Raw genomic sequence first — 21,491 nt, 5'->3', positions numbered from 1 at the left:
TGTGTGGATATCATTTGCATTTTCCGCAACTGAAATAAAAGCTGCGAATTTTGTATTTAAGAAAAGACTTGATTTCGCAACCGTAGGTATTAAAAACATTAAAAAAAAAAATGAGAGAAAAAAAATAGTGTGTACGAAAACGAAATTCTCGAATGCTTGCTGACAATGCAAACCATATACGTACATATTCCAGAATCGGGGAAATTCAATTTCGCGCGTGTCAATCCTCACAATTGGTCGTCTAGGTGACGAAAATTGTATACTCGAATTGGGTAAAATTTCGGCGACATTTGATCGCGGTAAAAATTTGAAAAGTCGCAAAAGTTTCAGCATGGAGAAAAAATTCGACGATTTCTCGAATTTGATATCAAAAAAATTACTGTATTGAAGTGGTTGAGTGTTGAACATTTGAATTACCGCTTTGACTTGTTATAAATTAAATAACAGGCGGAATAACGATTCTTAAGAAACGTAAATCATTACAATAACGTTAAGTGATAACGGTGATAACTTCGGCCTGGCTCGTAGAAAAATTAGTTGGAGTAAAATCGATGACGAAGACTCGTTACTCAATTTTGAAAAACCAAACAAAAAACGGCAAAAATGTTGAAGCGAGGTTTTATGCGTCATAATCGACCGATATGGCGTTGCGTTTATTAATGAGGGATGCCCTGAATTCAGGGTTGAAAGTTGTCGCGGTTTGAGGTGCGCAAAAGTTTGCCGAGGAAGAAGGGAGGAATAAATTTGATCGAGAAAAACGAGCAAAAGAAATTCGGGGATAAGAATTTTTAATAGCAAAAAACTGAAACGGGGAAATATGACGACGAGAGGGTGAGTTTTGAATTTAAAAATTAATAACGAAAAATGTGTGAATTTGAATTCTGTATGATGTTGGTTGTTATGTCGTAGATTTTTTTCAATGCAAATTTCAACTCGACGAGGATATCCTCACTGCATTTGCTTACATAAACAAAGATATAACTGATTTGTTTCATTTGTAAAAAGTTTATTAGCAGATTTAGTGAAACTAACATTGATAAATCTATGAACATGTATTTTTGTTACACATCTGCAATTATGTCAATATTGATTAATTAACCTTTACTGGGAAATTATTCGTTCTGCACTCAATAAATAAATAAATAAATAAGCTATGATTTATTTGCCTAATTAATATTATTTCGCGTGTACCAACTGGATAAATTCGAGCAATAATATCCATTAATGATTAACGTATGTTAATGTTATTGCTGAGATTATTGTTGATACTGTAATATATTCAATTCGTTGTGTTCGGATAAAATTTCTTTCATCTTCAACGATAATTATGAGGTCAAAGTGAAGGAATCGGAATTCAACTGCTATTCGAATAGAATGAAAAAAGGGTTGAAAAAATGAAGGAGTGAAGAAAGCTCGAACAAGCTCTACTTCAAGAAAGGCAAGAAAGAAGGATTTAAGTGTATCACCGCGGTTGAAACGTAGCAAACATTCGCCGAAAGTATTAATTACGTATCAATAAGCTCACCAAGTTTTTGAGGAGAGCTCCCCGTGACTCGAGCAGCGAATACAACAGCGTCGATGGCCGTTAGTCCAAGGAGCGGTATAATAATCACCCACCACATGATTTTATTTGTAAATTTTCCGAATAAGTATTTTAAAAAACTCAACGAAACACACACGCGCGCACATTCACAAAATACCGCACTCCCGACTACTAATTTCACAACACGAACCTTCAAATTATACACCCCGAAGCGAAAAGTGCTTTCTCTTATCTTCAAAACGTATTATCGTACCTACGATTGAAATTGAATATTCTTTTTCTCTGTTACAAATAATTTCATTTGCTAATCACTAAATTTACAGTTGATTTATTCTTCTCCGCGACAAATTTCTTTCATCGTTTCCTTTACTCGTAGAATATGAATATTTTAATTTTTTTTTTTTTGCATACTTTACCGTTACTCAACTATCTACTGAAATTTCTCTGTACAAAACAACGATTTTCCCACGAAACGAAACGAGTAAAAACATTTTAAACACACCTTGTACGAAGTAACAGAAAATTCGTTTTTATTTGTTAATTTATTTACTTTCCAAGAGTAATTTGCGACATTCACAAAAGCGCACAAATACCAAGAGTGAGAGAGAACACAACCGATAAAACTCGCCCTCTGTTGCACCGATCTTATTTCAACAATCGTCCGGATTTTTCCAAGGGCTAATAAAATTGGCGCGCGCGGGATTTCGCGCCTTCGTTGTTTACCGGCGGGAAAAAGAGGGGCGTTTCAATCGCAGCCCCGCGACTCGATTCCGATCGCGCAGTTATTCGGCCGGCGGCGGACGGCGCACTGAGAGACAGATAAGGCGGCAACGGCGCTTCGCGTCCCGACGCTACGCGGCGCCAAGGGTGCCAACCCCCGAGGGAGGGGGAGAGAGAGAGAGAGAGAGAGAGACAGAGTAGAATTCCGCGGTGAAAATATTCTGCCGGATCGAACTGTGCGTTAGGTTTGTCGTTATTTAGAGTGTTGACGAATTTCTCCGGCCCACCCTCTGAATCAATTTCAAATAATTAAAAAACGATTTTCTCAATTTTTTCGCATTTTCACCTAAGCTCTAGCTAACAAACGTATGGAAAACTATTAAGCGCATTGTACTGAAAAATGTTTCCGAATGAGCATCCCAGTTTTTAGATCCGGGGACTTTGCTGGGCTCCATTGAGGCTCAACTTTTATATTTTTCTTCGTACATTGAATTATCCGGACTTTCGATTATCAGAATGCCTAACGACAACAAATTTGTCCGGTTAATCGAGTTTCCGCTGTATTGATTCGAACCACGTTTTAATAAAAATAAAACATAGTATGAGTGTGTCTTCGTTGAATTGATTAAATTTTTTTCCTTCACACTTTATCGGAGAAAACAGGAGTCATATTCGTATAAAAATAAACAATCCATCCCATTGTTCAATTCAGGTCAGAGAACGTCGAAGTTTGATAACAGAAAGGTGTGTAATTACAGTTGAACAGTTTTCTACACGTTGTATACAAAAGCGAATAATCACCTCTATCAGATTCGTTTCGAAAGGATTTTCGGAATCATTCGAAGCAACGAAATTCGGCATCTCGACTCGAAGTTCAACGAACATCCCGTGCGATTCACTTGCGCAGACTTTACAACGGAGACGAATCTTCCGTCACAACAAAACAAACGCTTCACGCTACGCACGAAGAATAGACAACACATCGCGATGTGTTTCGACCCGTGGTTCGAAGCTTGCGAGTTCAGACGCGACTGAATCTACGTCGTAATATTCAGTGTTTACCTGTCCGGTCGTAAAATCAAATTGAGGATTGCTTCGTTTCGCGTGTGTTTCGAGCATTGAGTGAAGTTCCAGAGTTTGAGGGATGTGAAAAAAATTCCTATATATTATATATTGTAATAAATAAATAAACGAAAGTGTGTACAGGGTGAGGCGTTTGAATCGATAAACTCGAATAACTCGAGAATGAAATATTTTCGAGAAACATGTTTCAAACCAAAGTTTCATCGTCTCCGAATCGGAATCTAATAGCTATAATTTTTTTTTCAAATCAGTGGAAAAGTTCACGACACACGAAGATCAACTTCGCGATTGATGTTTTTTTTTTTAGTAAATTTTAACTGTACATCGAACGATGAAATAATTTTTACCTGATGCAAATTTCACGTGAGAATTTTTCTGCACACCTTATATATATAATATATAATTAATCGACTATAACATTTGTTAGTTTTCAGTTTGCTGGTCGGTGAGTAAACTTGAATAATCAGACACGTGACTCGACAGTTCCGGAGCTTTACGTTGACGGCGCCACTTGTCGATGTTCAAGCATCATCCGTACGAACCTGCCTTACTAGCCAGCGAAAAATTATCGACTTTCGTTTGAAAGCGGGATAAGTTTTTTACTTCGTACCTACACGCAATAAATTATCCGCAAAATTGTCTCAGCTGATTCAGCGAGTAAATTAATTGTTTATAACTATTTTTACCCTTTTTTTCTCACTTTCGCGTTGACTTGTCGTCAAATAGTCATTTTCACATATGTAGGGAAAAAGCAAACAAAAAACTTTACGCTTATCGTAAAAATCGTATAGAATCAAAAATAAATTTGCTGCACTTCGGAAGTAAATTTATGTGCAGCTTTTTGGTGAAAAAATCTTTACAGTTTCCAAGGGGGTGAATTGTCGAACGGTTCATGTGCCGAGAGCTTAAACGCAGAGTTCGATATCAACCTTAAAACGTTGACAACTTTTTATACCGAGGGCAATCGGGTGCACTTGCACCGAAGAGTTCAAAGAGCGTCCAAAAAATTATCCGAGCCGCAAATTTCTTTGCGCTTCTTTAAACTCACGATTTCATACATTTCGATTCATTCCAGATATCGGAGTCCGGAAAATCTAACAATTGGATAATTTTTTGATCAAATTTTTTTTACTAAGCCTGACTAATTTACCGACGTATCTCACTTGGCTTTCGATCTATCTCGATCCAGCGATGGTAAAGCAGATCGTGAAAAAAAAATGATACAAACTTATAGGCGAATGAATTTTTTCAACTAAAATTTCACTAACGTTGCATTCGATCTATAAGTATCCAATTTTATCTACGATCAATCAATTATCGACTGAAATGTTAAGCTGTAATGGGCTTGGGTGAAAATTTTACAAATTTTTATTCCACTTTCCTTACACATCTATAACATTTTATAATTGTATTACACGTAGGTATGTAATAAAAATTACTGATACTTACGTACAGATCTGTGATGGTGAGATTGAAAAAAAAAAAAAAAAAAATAAATAAAGGAAAAGAAAATTCATGATGGAATTTCATGGGATCTTTTTTTCCCCCTCTGTCCCTTGTTTCAAATTTTTTTTACCCATTATCCAATATTAAAATACACAAAAAAAAATGAAAAAATTAACAAAAAAAACGTTGCAAGAATATCATTTCGTATAAATGGAGAAAAAATGTAATGGTAATGTTAAAAACGCCAACAACTGTGTGACAATTATTACCGGTGAATGCAGTGCGGACGATTGCTACATTTGTGAATTTGGCATTACGTTATTTGCGCCGGCACTTCGAAGCATGCGATGGTTTCCTGGCCCTCGGTCAAAGCCCAGTGAACCTTCAGGACGAGCTGTAATGAAACGAAGAAGGTAGAAATTAAATAAAAAATCAGCTCAAGATGTGATAAATTTAACGTTCAAGTTCAAATTGGACTAAAACGTTAAAAAACAAAACCTTGTCGAATAGGCGAGACGCTTGAATATAAAAAAATCCATCAACTCGTTAATCGAGTCTTACGTACATGACGATTATAATTTTTTTTTTTTTTTTTACATCTATTCTAATTACCATGTTTGCATTACATAACAAGATTGAAATATAAAAATTTTGAGATGAAAAATGAAACGACCGCCTCGGAGATAATAAGCAGCGAAAATTTACATAATGGATACACGTGCGCGCGCAGCTGAATTTGCTTTTCACGTATTTTTTAATTAATTCATCTATTCGTTTCTTTCTACTTCGTTACGAGACCGGATTTTTAACCCGGACATAGTTTATCTCTCAAACGTACAAGCCTAAAGCTGAAACGTGATCGTTTGAACCGTGAAACCGACAATTTATTGGTACAAGAAAAAAAAATAAGAAACACGAAATTACGAGCGAACGAAAAAACAAGACGCATTAAAAACTAGGAAAAACAAAAAAAATTATAAAAACGGACGGCATGGTTATGTAAGGACTAAAAACCGGTTTCGTTGTACGCCTCGCTGCACGGTCCATGAACGACTCTGTAACGTAATAAATTGTATTCACATTTGCCTCTGCGTCTGCGTGTATGTGTAATTCCGAAGGTAGTTCGTAATAACGCAAAGAGTGAAAGTCGGTGACGGTGAATTTTGCAGAAGTAAAAAACAATAAAACACGATTGGTTAGCGAATTGGTGAAAAGCAATCGGTAAATAAATTTGGCAAGGTCGCGTGATTTTATTACGCTGTGAACGTTTATATTTTTGAAGAATTGAAATATCATGTCGGTTACAATTTAACGAGAGATTCGCGGCCCAGAAAAAAAAAAAAAATAAATAAATTAACAAACAAAAGAAAAACGAGACAGTGTTTTAGCATTATCACGTCGAAACCGTGGAAAACGAGTAATTTGAAAACCGCGCGTAACGTGCATACTTGGGACTTTTATTTTTTTTTTTTTTCAAATTGTTCATTGCTTCGGAAGATTGTTGAATAATTGCAGTAAAAAGAGAAAAAAAAAGAGAAAAATAAAACAGAACAAACATTGAGGGCAGATTTTTTTTTTCAAGTCACTTGTAATTTTCTAAAGTCTTTTTTCCATATCAATTTCCTCAAATCAGGGAAAAAATTTATCATTTTGTACAAGTAATACGATACCTCGAGTAATTTTTCATCGAGTCTATGAAAATAGATCGTCAAATTTAACGCTTTCGATTTTGCAGTGTACAATCGTTTTTTTTTTTTTTTTCTTTCTACCATTTTCTCAAGATACACCGAATATCAAATAAATTGTCAATTGTATGGAATTGGGGTAACAGCTTGTGACAAATCGATCGCCACTATTTACTGTGTACAATTATTAACAAAAAAAAAAACACGACTCGATTTCCGAAACATTTCAAAATCGTTCGAAAAAAGTGTTTCTTCGCTCGAATAAAAGATACTATCGTTTGGTATTAAACGAGGTAAAGAAAAAAAATCAAATAAAACCAACGAAAAAAAAAAAAAAAACCAATCTCTTCGCATGGGATTCTTAATGATGTATTAATTGCCCACCCGTGGATAAATTTGGAGAACTGGGAAGCTGTTTTTATACACGTATTCCTTGCCCTTGGCCAGCGGACAGCTCGCCTTCGATCCGTCGGTGTTGTAGATCAGATTGCAGGCGTTGGATCCGTCGACGCCGACGAAGGGCAACGGAATTCCAAGGACGTTCGCGTTGACGCTCGTCGTCAAGGAACGGACGTCTCTGTTCGGCACGAAATGCTGCTCGACGTCAATCGTCGTCTTTCGTTTCAGCAAACATGGCGGCTGGACGCACTTCGATATCGAAACTGCCCTGCCACTCTTGTCAAGCTCGCCTGAAAGCAAAAAATCAGGAACACTTTGGTTATTTATTTATTTATTTATTTATTTATTTTCATTTATTGTAAACCAGAGACGGTTGTAAAATGACCGATTGTAAGCCACCAACCTTCCACAGAGGTGATCGTGTCAGACATGTAAAAGATACTAAATTAACCCTTTAACGGCCAAGCTGTTACGTTCGAAATATGAGACTTTTTTTAAAATAGAGTTTTTCAATTTTCATACCCGATTGAAAATTTTTTATTTTTTTTCAAATGAAATTATTCAGTGGAAAACTTTTTGGAACGCGTTGGTTATTTTTCAAATTATTTTGGGATTTTTAAATTGAAATTGAAGATGTTTAAAAAAAAAAAATAACAGCTGTTTTGTCATTGTAGCAAATACGATAAAACGGCAGCCAAAGGGTTGATGAAAAATGTGTAAAATAGTAAAGAAACGATGCACAAAATTACGTAATTATGGGTAAATAAGAATGAAAAGATTTGGAATCGCTAAATAACATTACGCAGTATGACAATTTTAACGATATACTAACAATTTCTGAACACTTGAGAGTTTAAAAACATAGAATTTTCAAATATAATTGATGTCAGTCGGTTGTATTTATAATTGTTCTGGTTTTTAATTCCATATTAGGTACGCCGTGGAAATTGTTTCGACGAAGAAGTGAAAGGACGTGACATCAAACCGCTGACATACGTACAGGTATATTAAATATAGGTCGACCGATTAGTTGAAATGTCACAAAGGGCTACAAGGGAGCTTAATAACAAAAGCATAAGCAATCAGTTGCACGATGAATTTTCTTGTAATTTGTGGAATGCTTAAAAACGATCATATCATCGAACTTTCTCGTTTCTTGGTCATTGAGTATAATGTGTATTATATAATAACTGTGTAAAATATTATACGGACCGGTAGCACAATCGAGAACTTCGGTTGCGGCGACGAAATCGGCGGTGAAACACGCAACGAAAATTAGCACAAATATTTCCCTTGTCATGATGTTAGCGTGAAAGCACAATCGGCAGTTTAAATCGGTATAGTCGCAAGAACGACTTGCTCCACGAATTAAGAGGTGGAAGATGAACGATCGGCTGTTGAAATTCGAGAGAAACCGAACCGATCGCGACTGCGGCTCGAGTCTCTCGGTGTCGACTAACGGCTCTCAGGCTTGACCAAAGACTGACAGGCGACCTGGACAGTCCACGGCTAAATGAAACCCCGTCTAGGTAGGATGAAAAAGTGGTAGTAAACACACACCGATCCGTCACACCGGTAAACGAGACACGATTCTCTTCTTCCGCTTGGTGGGAAATCGGTTCGCTGAGAATTACAGATACGTCGCTAAGTGGAGCGAGGATTACTCGTCGTGTTTACAGCGAAACTATTTTCATCTATCGATTACCGATCGATTCTTCTCGGCTATATAAAAATCGGCTAAGATCGGTCGATTGTTTTCTCTGCTCGTCATCTTCTCTTTATCTTATTCCGTCCTTGTTCTAGACTAGAAGCAATTATTCGGTTATGATGAAAATTTTTCAAGATCGGCGTATCGGCAGCAACAGATCCAGAAAAAAAAGCAAACCGTATCGTTCGAACGCTTGTCTCAGCTTTCGTCTTCCCATCCTATTCGCTTTTCGATCGTAACAACGCAACTATCATGTACATTCGATCATCCATACCGATCAACTTCAATTCGATTCGAGGTCAAGCGACAACTTGAAGGGAATCTCTTCACTCTTCCTTTTCGACAGTCTTCCCCACGTCTTCTTATTTGTCAGAGATCGTTAATCGATGACGCGGCATTCCAGGTGTTTAGCGATACACGCGTTGAAATCGGCGTAATAAAGAACTCAACATCGCACTCGCCACGAAAATACATTACGGCTTGAACTCGTTAAAATATCTTTATAATATTTTTCCTCTCTTTCTTTCTTTTCATTTGCCGTATAATCGTGCGCCGCACACTAATCGGACACTCGAGGAACGAGTAGAGCGGAAAAACCTGAAAATAAAGGAGTGAAAAACCTGCTACCGTAACGTGTTGACCAGTCGGTGAGACCGTGATCTCGAATATCAAGTATACCGAAAGAGGTCACCGTGTGTCTGATAATTCTCCTGCCGATCGTTGTTTTCCGTTCTGGGTACAGAAAATTATTCGATTGCCTGCGCTAAAGAGCAAAGTTCACGTTACTGGACCCTGATACGAATGCTCTTCACGAGTCTTGTGAAACCTTCTTAAATTATTTCTGAAACTCGATCCGGAAATTTCTGGACGATAATTGTTACGTAAATAATCGTTGTAAAGAAAACTTTCAAGGAATCCCAACTTCTTTTGAATAAATTTCACATACCATTTGAGAATCTGACATAAATTTCTGGAAAACAAGAGAAAACACGGTCTTCCGGTGCCGATTTAGCATCTGTACTAAATTTTGTAGCAAACAAAACATTCGCACCGACTTATACAGGAATCATTTTCATCTATCGATTACCGATCGATTGTTCTCGACACGAAAAATCGACAAAGATCGGTCGATTCATTCGCATCATTTCTTCTCTTTCTTTCTCCATTTTTTATACCTGTCGACCAGAAGCAATTATTATGTGGGTAATGAAAAAAAAATTGCCAAGATCAACAGCGACTGAAAGTAAACTACTCACGTGAACCGATTTGTAAAATTCCAATGGGGAAATGACTAACGGTGACGAGGGAGAAAAATGAGAAAGAAGAACAACACGTGTCCTGCAGGTGCTGCAACGAAAACAATTCTCAAAAGCGAAACTTTCCACTGCACCAGCAACAACGGTAGCAGCGATCGGCATGAAAATGCAAAAACTATAAAACCTACTCGCCCATCGTCACGCCGGTCAAACCGTTTAATAATCGTTTACGAGCAGATCGTTTATCCTGTTGTTATTTTATGTCTTTTTTTTTCTCTCTCGTCCATTACGATTTTTATTCTGTAACAACTCTAACAGCGTCTCATATATGAGATACCTTATTTGAATCGTTTATTCAAGATTTACGTCGAAATTTGAAAATTCAAAACAGCGGATCCGATACAACGGACTGAAAATATAAAAATTCATCCTATTCGCTCAAACTAGATCCGCTATTTCAAATTTTGACAATTTCTCAGATCCGACCCCATTTTTCAAACCAGCGACTTCGAGACCCCCTTTGCACCCAAAAGTTTCAAGATATCTGACTGCGAGGAAAACTGTACGCATTAAAAGAATTAATTTCCCCTCTTCGTCTTATTTTTCTTATTCCACCGACCATCGTCACCAGGCATCAGCCGAGTTACGCAAGTCTTCGGCACCGTTTTCGCTGTCCGGTGTTAACTCAGCATTCGTCAAATCCATCCCCTCTCAATCCGAATTGGAGACAATTGTCCTAATGCCACATCTTGTTTCGTACGTAACGTATCGTTAGGCATTCTGGCGAATAAATCCAACGATCGGAATCCGTATATTTCATTTAAACTGCACGCCATAGACTCTGGGAATCGTTTTATTCGTCAGAGCGCTCTGTGCACGAGCATCGACGCGAATTTAATTTGCCGTACTGTGTAATTGCCAAGCGCTTACGTCACGCGTATCATGTACATTGCACATGTGTGTACACCTACGTATTCGCGCATACATTATCGTAGGCGTACGTGCGGTACAAGCCTCTCAGACCTTTGTCAATATCGTTAAAAACCATGCTGACAGTTTTATTCCGAACTCGACCTTGCCGCCAGAATCTGCAGGTGTGTATTACGATATTACTGCAAATAGACTGACTTGCAGATTTGTTCATTATTTTTATTCAACTATACGCATATTGCAAAATGACCGCACGCGGTGCGGAGCAGAAATATTGCAAAGTCGTTTCGGTCAATGATAACGAAAGTACGACGAAAAATAGAAAAAAAATAAAATAAAGAAACGTCAAGGAAGAAAAAACGTGAGCACAAATGTTAAAACTTCACCGGCAAACAAATCAACCTTGACTTTGTTTATTTCTTTCGTTTTTTTACTTTTTCTTTGAACTTTCAACAATTATTCGTCATTTTTAATCGTGATTTTTAAATCGTCGTTGTCCTTTCTTCATCTTAATACTATTAAAAAACAACCGTTACCCGTGTAAATTTTTTAAGCGAACAGACCAGTTAAAAATTCCGTACGATCGGTAATGGAGGAAATTTTTTTTAAATTTTTACCATTTTTCACCGGCACTTTTGACAATCGTTTATTCCCTGCGTCAAATGTCTTGGGTTCTTCGGGTCCGTTTTTCAGCCCATTCGAAATTCCTCGATACCGCGTTGTACGGCGGAAAAAACAAAAGCTGTCACGTCTTCGCGTTACGCTTGTCGGAAGACCGGAAGAGGAACGAATAACGTGTAATATAGCTGAAAGACGAGGACAGCCGGAGGGAACGTGACTTGCGGTGCGTCGTTAGTCGTGATGTGAATTCTAAATAATTTCCCCCTGGAGTTTTTTTCATCTCGCATCACCTTGACTGCTCCGGTGCACCGGGTGTACCTAATAAGCTGCCATCTAAACGTACGACACGTTCGACATGCACACGTGCGTCGGTTAGATGGCTGCGAATGAGCGGCCGCGTATCTCCTCGACCGGAAGTTGTTGCTACTGCCTACGGAAATACGATTTTCATTTCCGTATGATGAATAGATTTTCACGCGATACCTGCTGGTGTTTTGATCCGTTGGACTGAACTGATGTATGTTGGTATATTTCGAATGTATTTTGCCACTTTCGTCGATAAAATATATCGATCCTAAGTCATTAGATCGGTAAGAAATCGATCAAACAATTTAACAATATATATAACGTAAATCTGTGAATCGAAAAACCGGCATCAACGATACTTGTCGTTATAATATCTTTGTCGTGAGTCGGTTGATCGGTAATAAATCGACCGAAAAATTGATCAGTGTAATATAACGTAGATCCGTGAATCAAAAAACCAGGATCGACGATACCTGTCGATAAAATATCTCGATCGTAAGTCATTAGATCGGTAAGAAATCGATCAAAAAATTTAACAGTATATACATGTAACGTAAGTCTGCGAATTAAAAAACGGTCTTATATCCACATCGGCACTTTAATCGATATAATAAATTGTCCACAAGTTTGAATTTCGCGATTCTTCTCCTTTCTTTTCTTTTCTTTTCCACACTTATACCACGCCATTGTGTCTTCTGCAAAAGCAGCATTATCAGTAACTGCACCGCTCCTATTTCATCATTCGTTACTTGGCCAGGCATGAAAAAGAAAAGAAAGAAAACAACGTGACGGTGAAAAAAGATAATAAGCCCTGGGAATCCGACCGGTGTTCAATTTGCTCAAGTTACGTATTTACGTAACACCCGTGACATCGTGGCGATAGCAACTTTTGCATATTACCTTTACATTTATACTAGGTATAATACATACGTACACGCGTATAATATGCGTTTCGCAAAAACTTTCGGCTTCGCGATTTACGAAAAAAGCAAAAGGAGCATGAGGTAAGGAAAACAGCCAATCGCCATCGATAAACGAGTTACGATATTTTTGATAGCAAAAGTATCGCCGGCACAATTCGAGAGACGAAGTGGCAATCAGAGTCGCAGATTGAGTAGCAGACTAGATCGTGTTAGCCGATTAATAAATTCCGATCGTTTCAACGTCTGGCAATGCATCAGCGTGATTTAATTTTTCTATAGCAATAATCACGGCGTCATTTCAACAGATACGTGTATATATATATATTATTATAGAGATATAACATAAGTAGAGGGAAATGCCTATCGCTTCGGAATATGAATGACACTTTTGCCAAATCGATCGATCAATCAGAGACGTCGAAATAATATTATTGTATTTGACGCATGCGTATCGCAATTTTCTAATATCATAATATGATTATACGGGTAAATCTTGTAGTCATTTTATTTCAAAATATCGAAATTTATCACAAAAATTTCGCGAATCTGTGGAAGAAAAGAAAAAAAAAAAAAACTTCAATTATTCTCCGATATTCATCCGCGATATTTATTCAATCGAATTCATCGCAGCGATCGTTAGAATTTTGTTCGATCGAAAATTCTGTGTACGCGGATAAAGAGGAAATGACACATCATCGAGAAATTGAAAGTTAAAAAAAAACAAGAAGAATATAAACGTATATTTAACATTTTTCGTAATCGAAGGTGGGAAGAATTTGAGAAAAAACACAAAAGCGAGATAAACCGACAACCAAAACATGTAATATTATGTAATTCGACGCAGAGTTGAGAGGAAAAAAAAAAAAACTTTACCCCGTGTATAAAGAAATTGCGAATGGCGGGATGAAAAATATATTCAAATCGCTTGTTACGATTTAGGGAAATAAAAGAGCGGAACAAAGGATGCCGGCATTGTTCTGTCAGTGATCGCTGGACGGTCGGGTTGAGAACCGTCGCATCGAAAGACGATATAAGGGTGAAGAAATTTGATAAATCTGGTATTCGATCGGCGGTATTCGATCCGGGTGAAATAATTTATTCGACACACACACACAGACACAAACAAGCAATCGCACATAAATATATTTAGACACAGGCATAGACAGAGTGCAAATTGGTGATACCGGTCAACTTGATTATACGACGAAGTCAATCCCCGTTTATATATTTTCCCGAAATCGATTCAATCATATGTATATATAAATGCGTCCCGATGGCCGAGCTAATTATCAAGTGTATATTTTTCCTTTCGGTTGTCCCATTTTTAACGACAAATGCCATTTCCGTAGCAGCTAGCGTCGTGCCGTTTGAGGATTGTGGTAAGTAAATTGTTAAAGATTAAATTTTATTTCGGATGGGAAACAGTGAATATATCATTATTATTATTACACGGTAAATTAATTAAGATGTGAGTGAATTCGCGAAACATTTACTCTTCGTTCGGTTAACGAACACAACAAGCTTACTGCGCAATTTAATAAATTCAAATTAACCTTTTTTCTTTTTTTTGTGTGTGTATTTTTTCTATAAATTGCAATAGAGTAAAAAATTTACGTTGACTGAAAATGTAAAAGAAAAATCAGAGAAGGAAACGATTCTGGATAATTTCAATCGAAAATAATGCATGAATCAATCCTTCGATACGTTGTTATAATTATATTAACGCATTTGCAAGAATCGTCACGATTTTTCATACCCTCCGTTTTCGTTAACCGTGAAACCCGGCAAAGTAGGATGTAAAAGATTTTTCACAACGATCTGAACAACGGAATCGAATTTTAACGTTCAAATTTTCATTCCCACGGATAATTGCTTCGAAATTTGAAAAATTCTCTTTTACTCTTCCGGTTTCATGTTTATTCCATCCACTCGTTTCGTTTTCGCGAAAACAGACGTTGGTGATAATCAACATTAATTTCCATCACGTTTTCGCTCGCGGCCGAAATTCCGATCAATTATCGCGTACAATTTATACTCAATACACATTGACAAATTATACGTATAATTATTCGCAACGTCGTGAAGGTTGAGAGGCAATCAACCGCTTTTATTCTCTCCGTCAAGTTTCTCACACATTTTATTTATATACACCTACATTGTGGTATATATAATACCTCGTCACGCCGCGTGTCAAAAAATAAAAAGTGACAATTAATGCGATCCGATCGGCTATGTATAATCGATAGGCGATCGCGTTGGATAGAATATAGCGCGGATAGCTTATTGCTCGATGAGGAATTTTCGATGAAATCGCTTACACGCGAAATCACTGTCCGAAACGATAATTGATATATGTCACGTCTCAAGGCGGATTGAAATCGCTACATTATGATTAAAACCGCAATCGCTTGCATCGACAAATTCTTTACACGTACATATTTATATGTAAAAAAGATTAATAACACAATGTATTCACCGCGCGATTGGAAATGCTTAAAAACGTCTGTCGAATTAATTTCGTTCTTCGTTAATAATTTTTTTCGCACGTTTGTTTTTAATCTATCGTTGGAAATCGGTTCGATGATCAAAAGTTTCAGTCGTTTGGAAATGTTTGAAACATTTTTTTACATCGATGACAGATACTGCAATTCCAATCTTTTCGTTAATACTACTTCTCACCTTCTCGCGGTAATTTAAATCAATACCGACTGTTCGATATCCCTGTTCATTTATCGTAGCGTGGAGAGATTAATTAATACGAATTGGATAAACTGAAGGATAGAGGATGAAAGAAAATAAGAAAAGAAAGAGAAAAGAATAAAAAAACATAAAAGAAAACTCCAAGCGAACGCTAAGCCCCGTTATTGCGTCACGATAGTAGTTATCTCGTATAATTATAATAATTGAGACCACGCGTGCCGATATAATCGCTCAAGATAATGCATAGAGAAATACGAGTATATTATCTATGTAGAATATACCGAAGTATCGATAATTAAAATCATTGATTTGCATCGCGATTCGTTAAAATAAGCCTCAATTCCGATCAGAGGACTAGATGAGAAAATATATAACAATGAATAAATACAAGTCAGTAATAACAGTTTCTTTAAATATTTTCGCAAATTTCTCAAACAAGTTGGATTTGAAAATACGTATGTATGGAAAAAAAATAAAATAAATGTTTTTTAATTGAGAAGAGGAAGAAAAAAAGAAAAAAAAAAACGCTACGTAGTTCGAATAATTTTATTGGATAATTCAATCCGATCAACAGGTTCGATTTACTATCTGGAGAGCATCGAGGTGTCGGACTGCTCCAGCTATCCTTGCCGAATCGTAATTGGATCGACGGTCAACGTCACGACCAATTTTTTGGTCCAAGGGACAGGTATTGAACAATCCACCCCTTACTAGGAATCACGAAAAATAATCGATTATTTTTAAAACTCGATTATTTTTAGCTTAGCAGCCGCTTGTACTTATTACTCGAAATTGAAATTGGCGTAAATGTTGTTCACTTTTTGTTTTTTAATTTCCGGATTTTGACAATACGGTTTGTCAATATTCCGCAGCCTTTTTTTTTTCGTTTTATTAAGAAACAATCGCGAGTTAAGTGTTCGTCAAATCACTGTTATTATTAATCTGCGAAAATATCTTCAAAACAATGCCAACGCATAATGATAAGAAATTGTTCCACTGAATTTTTAGATAATAATCTTTCGAATAAAATGAATCATCGTAAAGTGAAACCTAGCGAATCTATGAGTAGGTTTTTAACCGTTTGGAAGTGATTCGAAATTAACAAATCTTCTATTCGTAATTTTTTTTTTTTACGACTATCTCCAGGGTGGCCAAAATTTTTTTGAAAAAAAAAAAAAGAAAAAATTCCATGACATTTCCAGATTATCCAGTACCCAAAAAAAAAAAATTCACTTTCAAGCCAATTTGTTTTCACGACGAAAAAGAATTAAACTTGTTACATGAAAAAATCATTTCTAATTCCCAAGATAAAAAACTAATACTTTCAATCCATTCCACGAGCAAATTAAAAATCCCCCGTTGCCACCCTGGATTATCTCGCGATAAAATCATTCGAAAATGTCAAGCTTCGAAGAAACTCCTCTAACAAGCCAAATTGAATATTGTGGATAATTTTCCCTAAATTGCAGCTTACGATTCTGAGGAACTCGTTCAGAATGTCTATTTCGTGGTAAGTTCGATCCAACTGCAGGCTCAGGTGAGTCCAGACCCTTGCACGGCGGTCCAAGGATCGAACGCTTGTCGGTTGGAAAATGGGAGACGAGTGAAATACCAAGCTGCCGTCAGAGTCGACAACGTGCCGCCGGTGAGCTTGAGCTTTGCCGAATTTCACCGAAGCTTCGACCCTTTCAGTAACGCAGTTCGGTATTTTTTTTTCATTCTTTTGGTTCTTAGCACGGAAGTGCAATTATACGTTCCCTGTGTACATTTCGACGCTGAATGCGAATCCGATGTCAAAAGTTTGAGAAAACTAAAAACCACCCTTAAAATAGGGTTAAAACGGGGTGAGTTATCAACATTGTTTTGGACAGTCTTCTCGAATGAGATCTATGCGAATATTTACTTTGAGACAGTACGATTTTAGGACGAGAACAGATTGGACTCCCAACACTATCTATACGCACCCCTAAGGAGGATGAAAACTACCCCTTTGCATTGAATCTTGTAAATCTAATCGCCGTTCCGAGATTTCTGTTTGACGACCAATAAATTCCAAGCATTTTTAGTATACGTTGATCGTTAAATCTCCCCGCCAACGAAATACATTCACGAAAAATCCTAATCGTTCCAAAGTTTGTGTCTTTCTTTGCCTGAGAGCGCAAAAAATTTCAGGATTTCGCAAGGAACGTTAAAAAGAAAATGTGACTGAAAGGGTTGACCCAGTTGATTTATTTTCTACTATTTTTCCCCCCTTTCATCGGCGTCTTATTTATTTCCTTTTCTTCTTTCCAATTTCATTTCAGTTACGTGGGTCGCTCTGGTGGACGATGACAAATTCGGCCCATGAGCTGCTCGTGTGTTACAAATTGACGGTCATCTTCACGCTCGCTTGATCTCGAGTTTGAATCAAATCAACTTTTCAATTTTTCTGTTCTACTATTTTTGCAATTTTTTAGCTGTTTTCTGTCGCCTTTCCTCGATGCTTTTCTCCCTGTTCATTCCTATTTTCAAAATGTCTGTAAAATTGGTAAATAAACGTGTTCGAAAATGAATTTCACGCTTCGTTTTTTTTTTTCCCTAAAAATTTCATCAAAATTTGGACCTCTTCTAATTTCAACGACGCTTTAATATTTTTCTAATTTTACTAAAATTCTCTCACATGCCGGTGCTTTGCCCTGCTGTTCAAGTATATCGAGAACTGACGATAAATAGAAAGCAACTTTGTGTTACTTACAGCAGCAGGTAAGGCTCGCTGTTTTACCAACATTCGCAGTGAGTCGCCGACAATGCAGATTGTTTAAACAATGATCTTGAGTCGGCATTGCGTAAGTAACCGTCTATAGGCAAGTATTTATCGTCTACTTCCTCCAAAGATGACAAAATTAATATTGTTCAAATTTTCACTACCACTTACCGACTGTTTGTTTAATTAATAATTCAAAACAATGGCAAAGGCAAAATCAAAGGCCTGCATGCGGTAAAATTTCCGACAATTCTAACGAAACGATGCTGATTTTAATCTAGTACGATTAAATTTCGTCACAGAAACGGAAGAGAAAAAGATTTGAAAAAATACTCAGACAACGATCGAAATTTATCTAGCGTTTTTAATATTCTTAAATTTATTTTTTAATTCCTTGGCGCCACCTTTTTCCAACGCTTTGCGTTAAGGTTGAAAAATGATTTCCATTTTCATCAATTATTACAATACGATAGTTTCAACGGATTTTCAAACTGTAAATGCAATTCGTCGAGCAATCATTGTTATCGTCGTCCTATCGGTTTAATTTAACCAAAAAAGATAAGAAATCGAAACAAAAAGAGAAAAAAAAAACAATCGTGGATGTAGAATTTTTACAATCCAAATTGCAGGTGTTCGCTTCTCCTGCGTTTTTGTTTTTTTAAGGTGCAGGTGCAGGCAGATATGCAGATTTGACAAACTCGTCTCTGTATCGCAGTACGTTAATTTCACGTACATAAATTACTCATCGTTTGTCAAACTTAACCGCATGCATCGTGCCGCAGCGTTTATCAGTAACCCAGATAAATAACAGAAATCATACAGATTAAAATCAGCGCAGGTGGGCGAACGCTATCGATCATCAAGATTTTCCGATCAGTTACGGATATCGCGCAAACTCCTCTCCCCCCCTCTCTCTCTATCTTGCTCTCTCTAGAAAGTCTCACTACTTTTCCGTTACTACAAAAATTTGCCATCGTTTTTCACATACCTACCTATAATTTATTCGTCTCTTTATTCATTTTCAGTCTAATCGTTTGTAAGTAAAATAACCATATTTAATAGCAAGAGTTGAAAATGAAGGTGAAATTTGACAAGTTGCGTCTGGGAATTCGGAGCGATATTTTATATAAATATTACTATGATTTTATTGAAAATGCTGGATGTTAAAAATTGGAAAGAATTAAAGAAAAATGGACAAATAATTTCCAGGAATGAAATTCCAACTCCTCGCATTGACTATAAAAATGTCAAATACGTTTTAGCGAGAAAAGAAAATGACAGAAGAAATATAAGATCTATCGATGACTGGAAGATTTTTCCAGTTCAATGTTGGATTTTTCTTGCACAAATCAGAGTGGCCACAAATTTTATGAAAAAAAAAAAAAAAATATTCCACAACTTTTCCAGGCTTTTAAGGATCTAGAACCTAGTTTTCCCTGAGATTTTCCCCAGTTCCAATAAGTTACTAAAACCTTGTTAACTCTATACGCCTATATCTCGCCAATGAAACGATCGGGATGTAGAAAAACGGAAATAGGCAAAATTAAAATCTTCGAAAGATAGAAAGAACCGATGATAAACCATCGAAGATCAACGACACGTCGCGTTTAAAATACTCCAAGCCTGTGTAAGCCTCTGAAGATGATGAAGTGTGAAGATGATCGATAACCGCTCGAGCGATACAATGTGACTGATTTATCGTACGCGAACGATTCGAAGGTGTGTAATAAAAAAAAATGTGCCATTTTTTTTTTTTCTACCATTCCAACTTGCAGGTGTCCAGAAACCTACACCAACGAAAAAACGTCGATTCGTAAACGTTTATTAGAAATACAAACACATCGTACGAGACAGTCCGACATTTCTTATCTTGCCACTCTACTACTCCTCTCTACTCCATCGGTGTTTCCCTTTTTCTATCTCTCTCTCTCTCTCTTACCTTTCTTTCTAATTAATAAATAAATCCATTGAACAGGTGTTCGACGATTAGATATTGCCGGCATACGAGTTGCCCGTCTTTGGTATAAATACCGGGCTACCCGCCTACTCAAATTCACACTGCATCTGTAGCGATCGTCTAACGATTTCGTGAAACAAGACCTGACCATGGCATCGACAACTTTTGGTAATTAGTTTATCACGATTATCGTATAACGTTTAAGGAGAAGGAAAAAATTCGTTCCGGAAAAATAAATTCACGTCAAAGGAAAAATAATTCACGCGAATGAATATTGAAAATTCTTTCGCCGATTCGACAGAATTCAAGTCAACGATCAGTAATCGCAGTTCGCATCGGAACAGAAAGTTGTATTTAAAAGTTGAAAATTTTTACTAACAAATCTCTATTTATTTTACTCTATTACTATTAATTTTTTCGCTAATTCGACAGATTTTTATGTCAACGATCAATAATCATTCGCACGAAAAGTTGGAAATTACTCTAAAATTATTAATCCATTTATTTTTCCGCGTTTTCGATCATTTTTTTTTTCCCCCCCTATCTTCTCTTTCCTTCTCGTTTCGAAAACGGCACGAACCTGATTCCCCTGATTTCGTTATTCTGTTTCCTTCTTTTCCAGCTCTCGTTCTCTTCACCCTCTGCCTTGCCACCGGCATTCAGGGTGACTCAACCCCCTACACATCCTGCTCAACGGTCGCAGACCCGATTGACTTCCGCATGGACGGATGTACCGAAACCCCCTGCGCTCTTTACCGAGGAGAAACAGCATCCGCCGAATGGGACTGGGAAGTCAGTGAGTACAAAAAAACGACAAGCAACGCGATAACGGACGATAAATTAAACCCGTCGCTCTTCCCTTCTTCACTAAACAATTGCATAGATTGCTCGAATAAAATACGAGACAATGAATCGTTTTCGTACATTTTCTTCAACTTTATTTTTTACTTATTCGTCAAACATTCGTCGTATCTTTATATTATCCTTCTCATTACTTCGCACCTTACTTCCTTATCTTGAAATTACATTGTATAAAAATATATATAATACTATATATATTGTGTATAAAAAGTCGCGAAAATCCGTTATTTTTATCACATTTAATTTGATTTCGTTCTCCCACAGCCGCCGACACGACGACCCTTACGCCCCGCGTAAAGGCGATAGTTCTCGGACTGAGCATCAACTACGACATCGGTCAGGAAGACGCCTGCGATACTCTGACTAACGCCGAATGTCCGTTGGACGCCGGAGAAGAGGTCACTTACGGCTTGTCGATGCCGGTCCTGGCGTCCTACCCGAAGCTCAGTTTGACCATCGAATTCGCACTTTTGGACGACAACGGCGACGCCCAGGTCTGCTTCAGGGTACCCGTAAAGGTCCAGGACAGATCGTAGTTACGTAAAAGCCGCGATTGTAATCGATAAATTTAAGAAAGAATATATAAGGTTGTACAAATTTTTGACTCGGA

At 37.2% G+C, this 21,491-nt stretch overlaps 5 protein-coding genes across 13 annotated transcripts in view; 3 read left to right on the top strand and 2 right to left on the bottom strand.

The window, feature by feature from the left end:
* The window catches only part of LOC124186107 (nephrin), a 154,534-nt gene extending 152,154 nt beyond the window's left edge, over positions 1-2,380 (bottom strand). For 4 of the 7 annotated variants that reach the window (XR_006871560.1, XM_046577504.1, XM_046577505.1 and 1 more), the window contains exon 1: positions 1,526-2,379. Coding sequence is in view for 6 of the 7 variants with exons in the window: in XM_046577504.1 (XP_046433460.1) it covers positions 1,526-1,622 (97 nt within the window). In the remaining variant the exon portion in view is untranslated. Of the gene's footprint in view, positions 1-1,525 lie in introns of all 7 variants that reach the window. The other 3 variants (XM_046577506.1, XM_046577507.1, XM_046577508.1) reach the window with 2 other exon arrangements.
* The window catches only part of LOC124186114, a 50,312-nt gene extending 45,792 nt beyond the window's left edge, over positions 1-4,520 (top strand). Inside the window, exon 4 of the mRNA XM_046577522.1 lies at positions 3,774-4,520. The gene's annotated coding sequence lies outside the window, so the exon portion shown is untranslated. The remainder of the gene's footprint in view (positions 1-3,773) is intronic.
* Positions 4,521-4,999: 479 nt separating this feature from the next.
* LOC124186112 (ecdysteroid-regulated 16 kDa protein-like) lies at positions 5,000-8,379 on the bottom strand. Its single transcript, XM_046577517.1, has 3 exons — positions 8,089-8,379; positions 6,862-7,166; positions 5,000-5,186 (listed from the first exon to the last, which is right to left on the bottom strand). The coding sequence occupies exons 1-3, from the start codon at positions 8,174-8,176 to the stop codon at positions 5,106-5,108; spliced, it is 474 nt and encodes a 157-aa protein (XP_046433473.1). The 5' UTR covers positions 8,177-8,379; the 3' UTR covers positions 5,000-5,105.
* Positions 8,380-10,738: 2,359 nt separating this feature from the next.
* LOC124186111 lies at positions 10,739-17,872 on the top strand. 3 transcript variants are annotated; one of them, XM_046577514.1, is made up of 4 exons: positions 10,739-10,934; positions 15,895-16,008; positions 16,790-16,965; positions 17,624-17,872. In XM_046577514.1, the coding sequence occupies exons 1-4, from the start codon at positions 10,796-10,798 to the stop codon at positions 17,711-17,713; spliced, it is 519 nt and encodes a 172-aa protein (XP_046433470.1). In that variant the 5' UTR covers positions 10,739-10,795; the 3' UTR covers positions 17,714-17,872. The 3 variants fall into 3 exon arrangements, with proteins under 3 accessions (XP_046433470.1, XP_046433471.1, XP_046433472.1); XM_046577515.1 differs by lacking the exon at positions 10,739-10,934 and adding an exon at positions 13,676-13,999; XM_046577516.1 differs by lacking the exon at positions 10,739-10,934 and adding an exon at positions 15,682-15,775.
* Positions 17,873-20,133: 2,261 nt separating this feature from the next.
* Positions 20,134-21,491, top strand: LOC124186113 (NPC intracellular cholesterol transporter 2 homolog a-like). Its single transcript, XM_046577518.1, has 3 exons — positions 20,134-20,188; positions 20,643-20,816; positions 21,146-21,491. Exons 1-3 carry the CDS (start codon positions 20,170-20,172, stop codon positions 21,415-21,417), a joined length of 465 nt encoding a protein of 154 aa, XP_046433474.1. The 5' UTR covers positions 20,134-20,169; the 3' UTR covers positions 21,418-21,491.

This window comes from Neodiprion fabricii, chromosome 7 (genome assembly GCF_021155785.1).
Source record: "Neodiprion fabricii isolate iyNeoFabr1 chromosome 7, iyNeoFabr1.1, whole genome shotgun sequence".
Classification (NCBI taxonomy): Eukaryota; Metazoa; Arthropoda; class Insecta; order Hymenoptera; family Diprionidae; genus Neodiprion; species Neodiprion fabricii.
The sequence above is the reverse complement of the archived record's forward strand: the minus strand, read 5'-3'. Positions and strand labels throughout refer to the sequence as shown.

What these genes read in the sequence shown, in the direction of transcription:
- LOC124186112 (XM_046577517.1), bottom strand. Translation starts at nt 8,176, where the DNA reads ATGACAAGGGAAATATTTGTGCTAATTTTCGTTGCGTGTTTCACCGCC. An exon ending in AGTTCTCGATTGTGCTACCG is followed by an intron (nt 7,167 to 8,088) that starts GTCCGTATAATA and finishes TTTTGCTTTCAG; the next exon opens with GCGAGCTTGACAAGAGTGGC. An exon ending in TTCTCCAAATTTATCCACGG is followed by an intron (nt 5,187 to 6,861) that starts GTGGGCAATTAA and finishes GTTTCATTACAG; the next exon opens with CTCGTCCTGAAGGTTCACTG.
- LOC124186111 (XM_046577514.1), top strand. Translation starts at nt 10,796, where the DNA reads ATGTGTGTACACCTACGTATTCGCGCATACATTATCGTAGGCGTACGT. An exon ending in CTTGCCGCCAGAATCTGCAG is followed by an intron (nt 10,935 to 15,894) that starts GTGTGTATTACG and finishes TCCGATCAACAG; the next exon opens with GTTCGATTTACTATCTGGAG. An exon ending in TTTTTTGGTCCAAGGGACAG is followed by an intron (nt 16,009 to 16,789) that starts GTATTGAACAAT and finishes CCTAAATTGCAG; the next exon opens with CTTACGATTCTGAGGAACTC.
- LOC124186113 (XM_046577518.1), top strand. An exon ending in CGAATGGGACTGGGAAGTCA is followed by an intron (nt 20,817 to 21,145) that starts GTGAGTACAAAA and finishes GTTCTCCCACAG; the next exon opens with CCGCCGACACGACGACCCTT.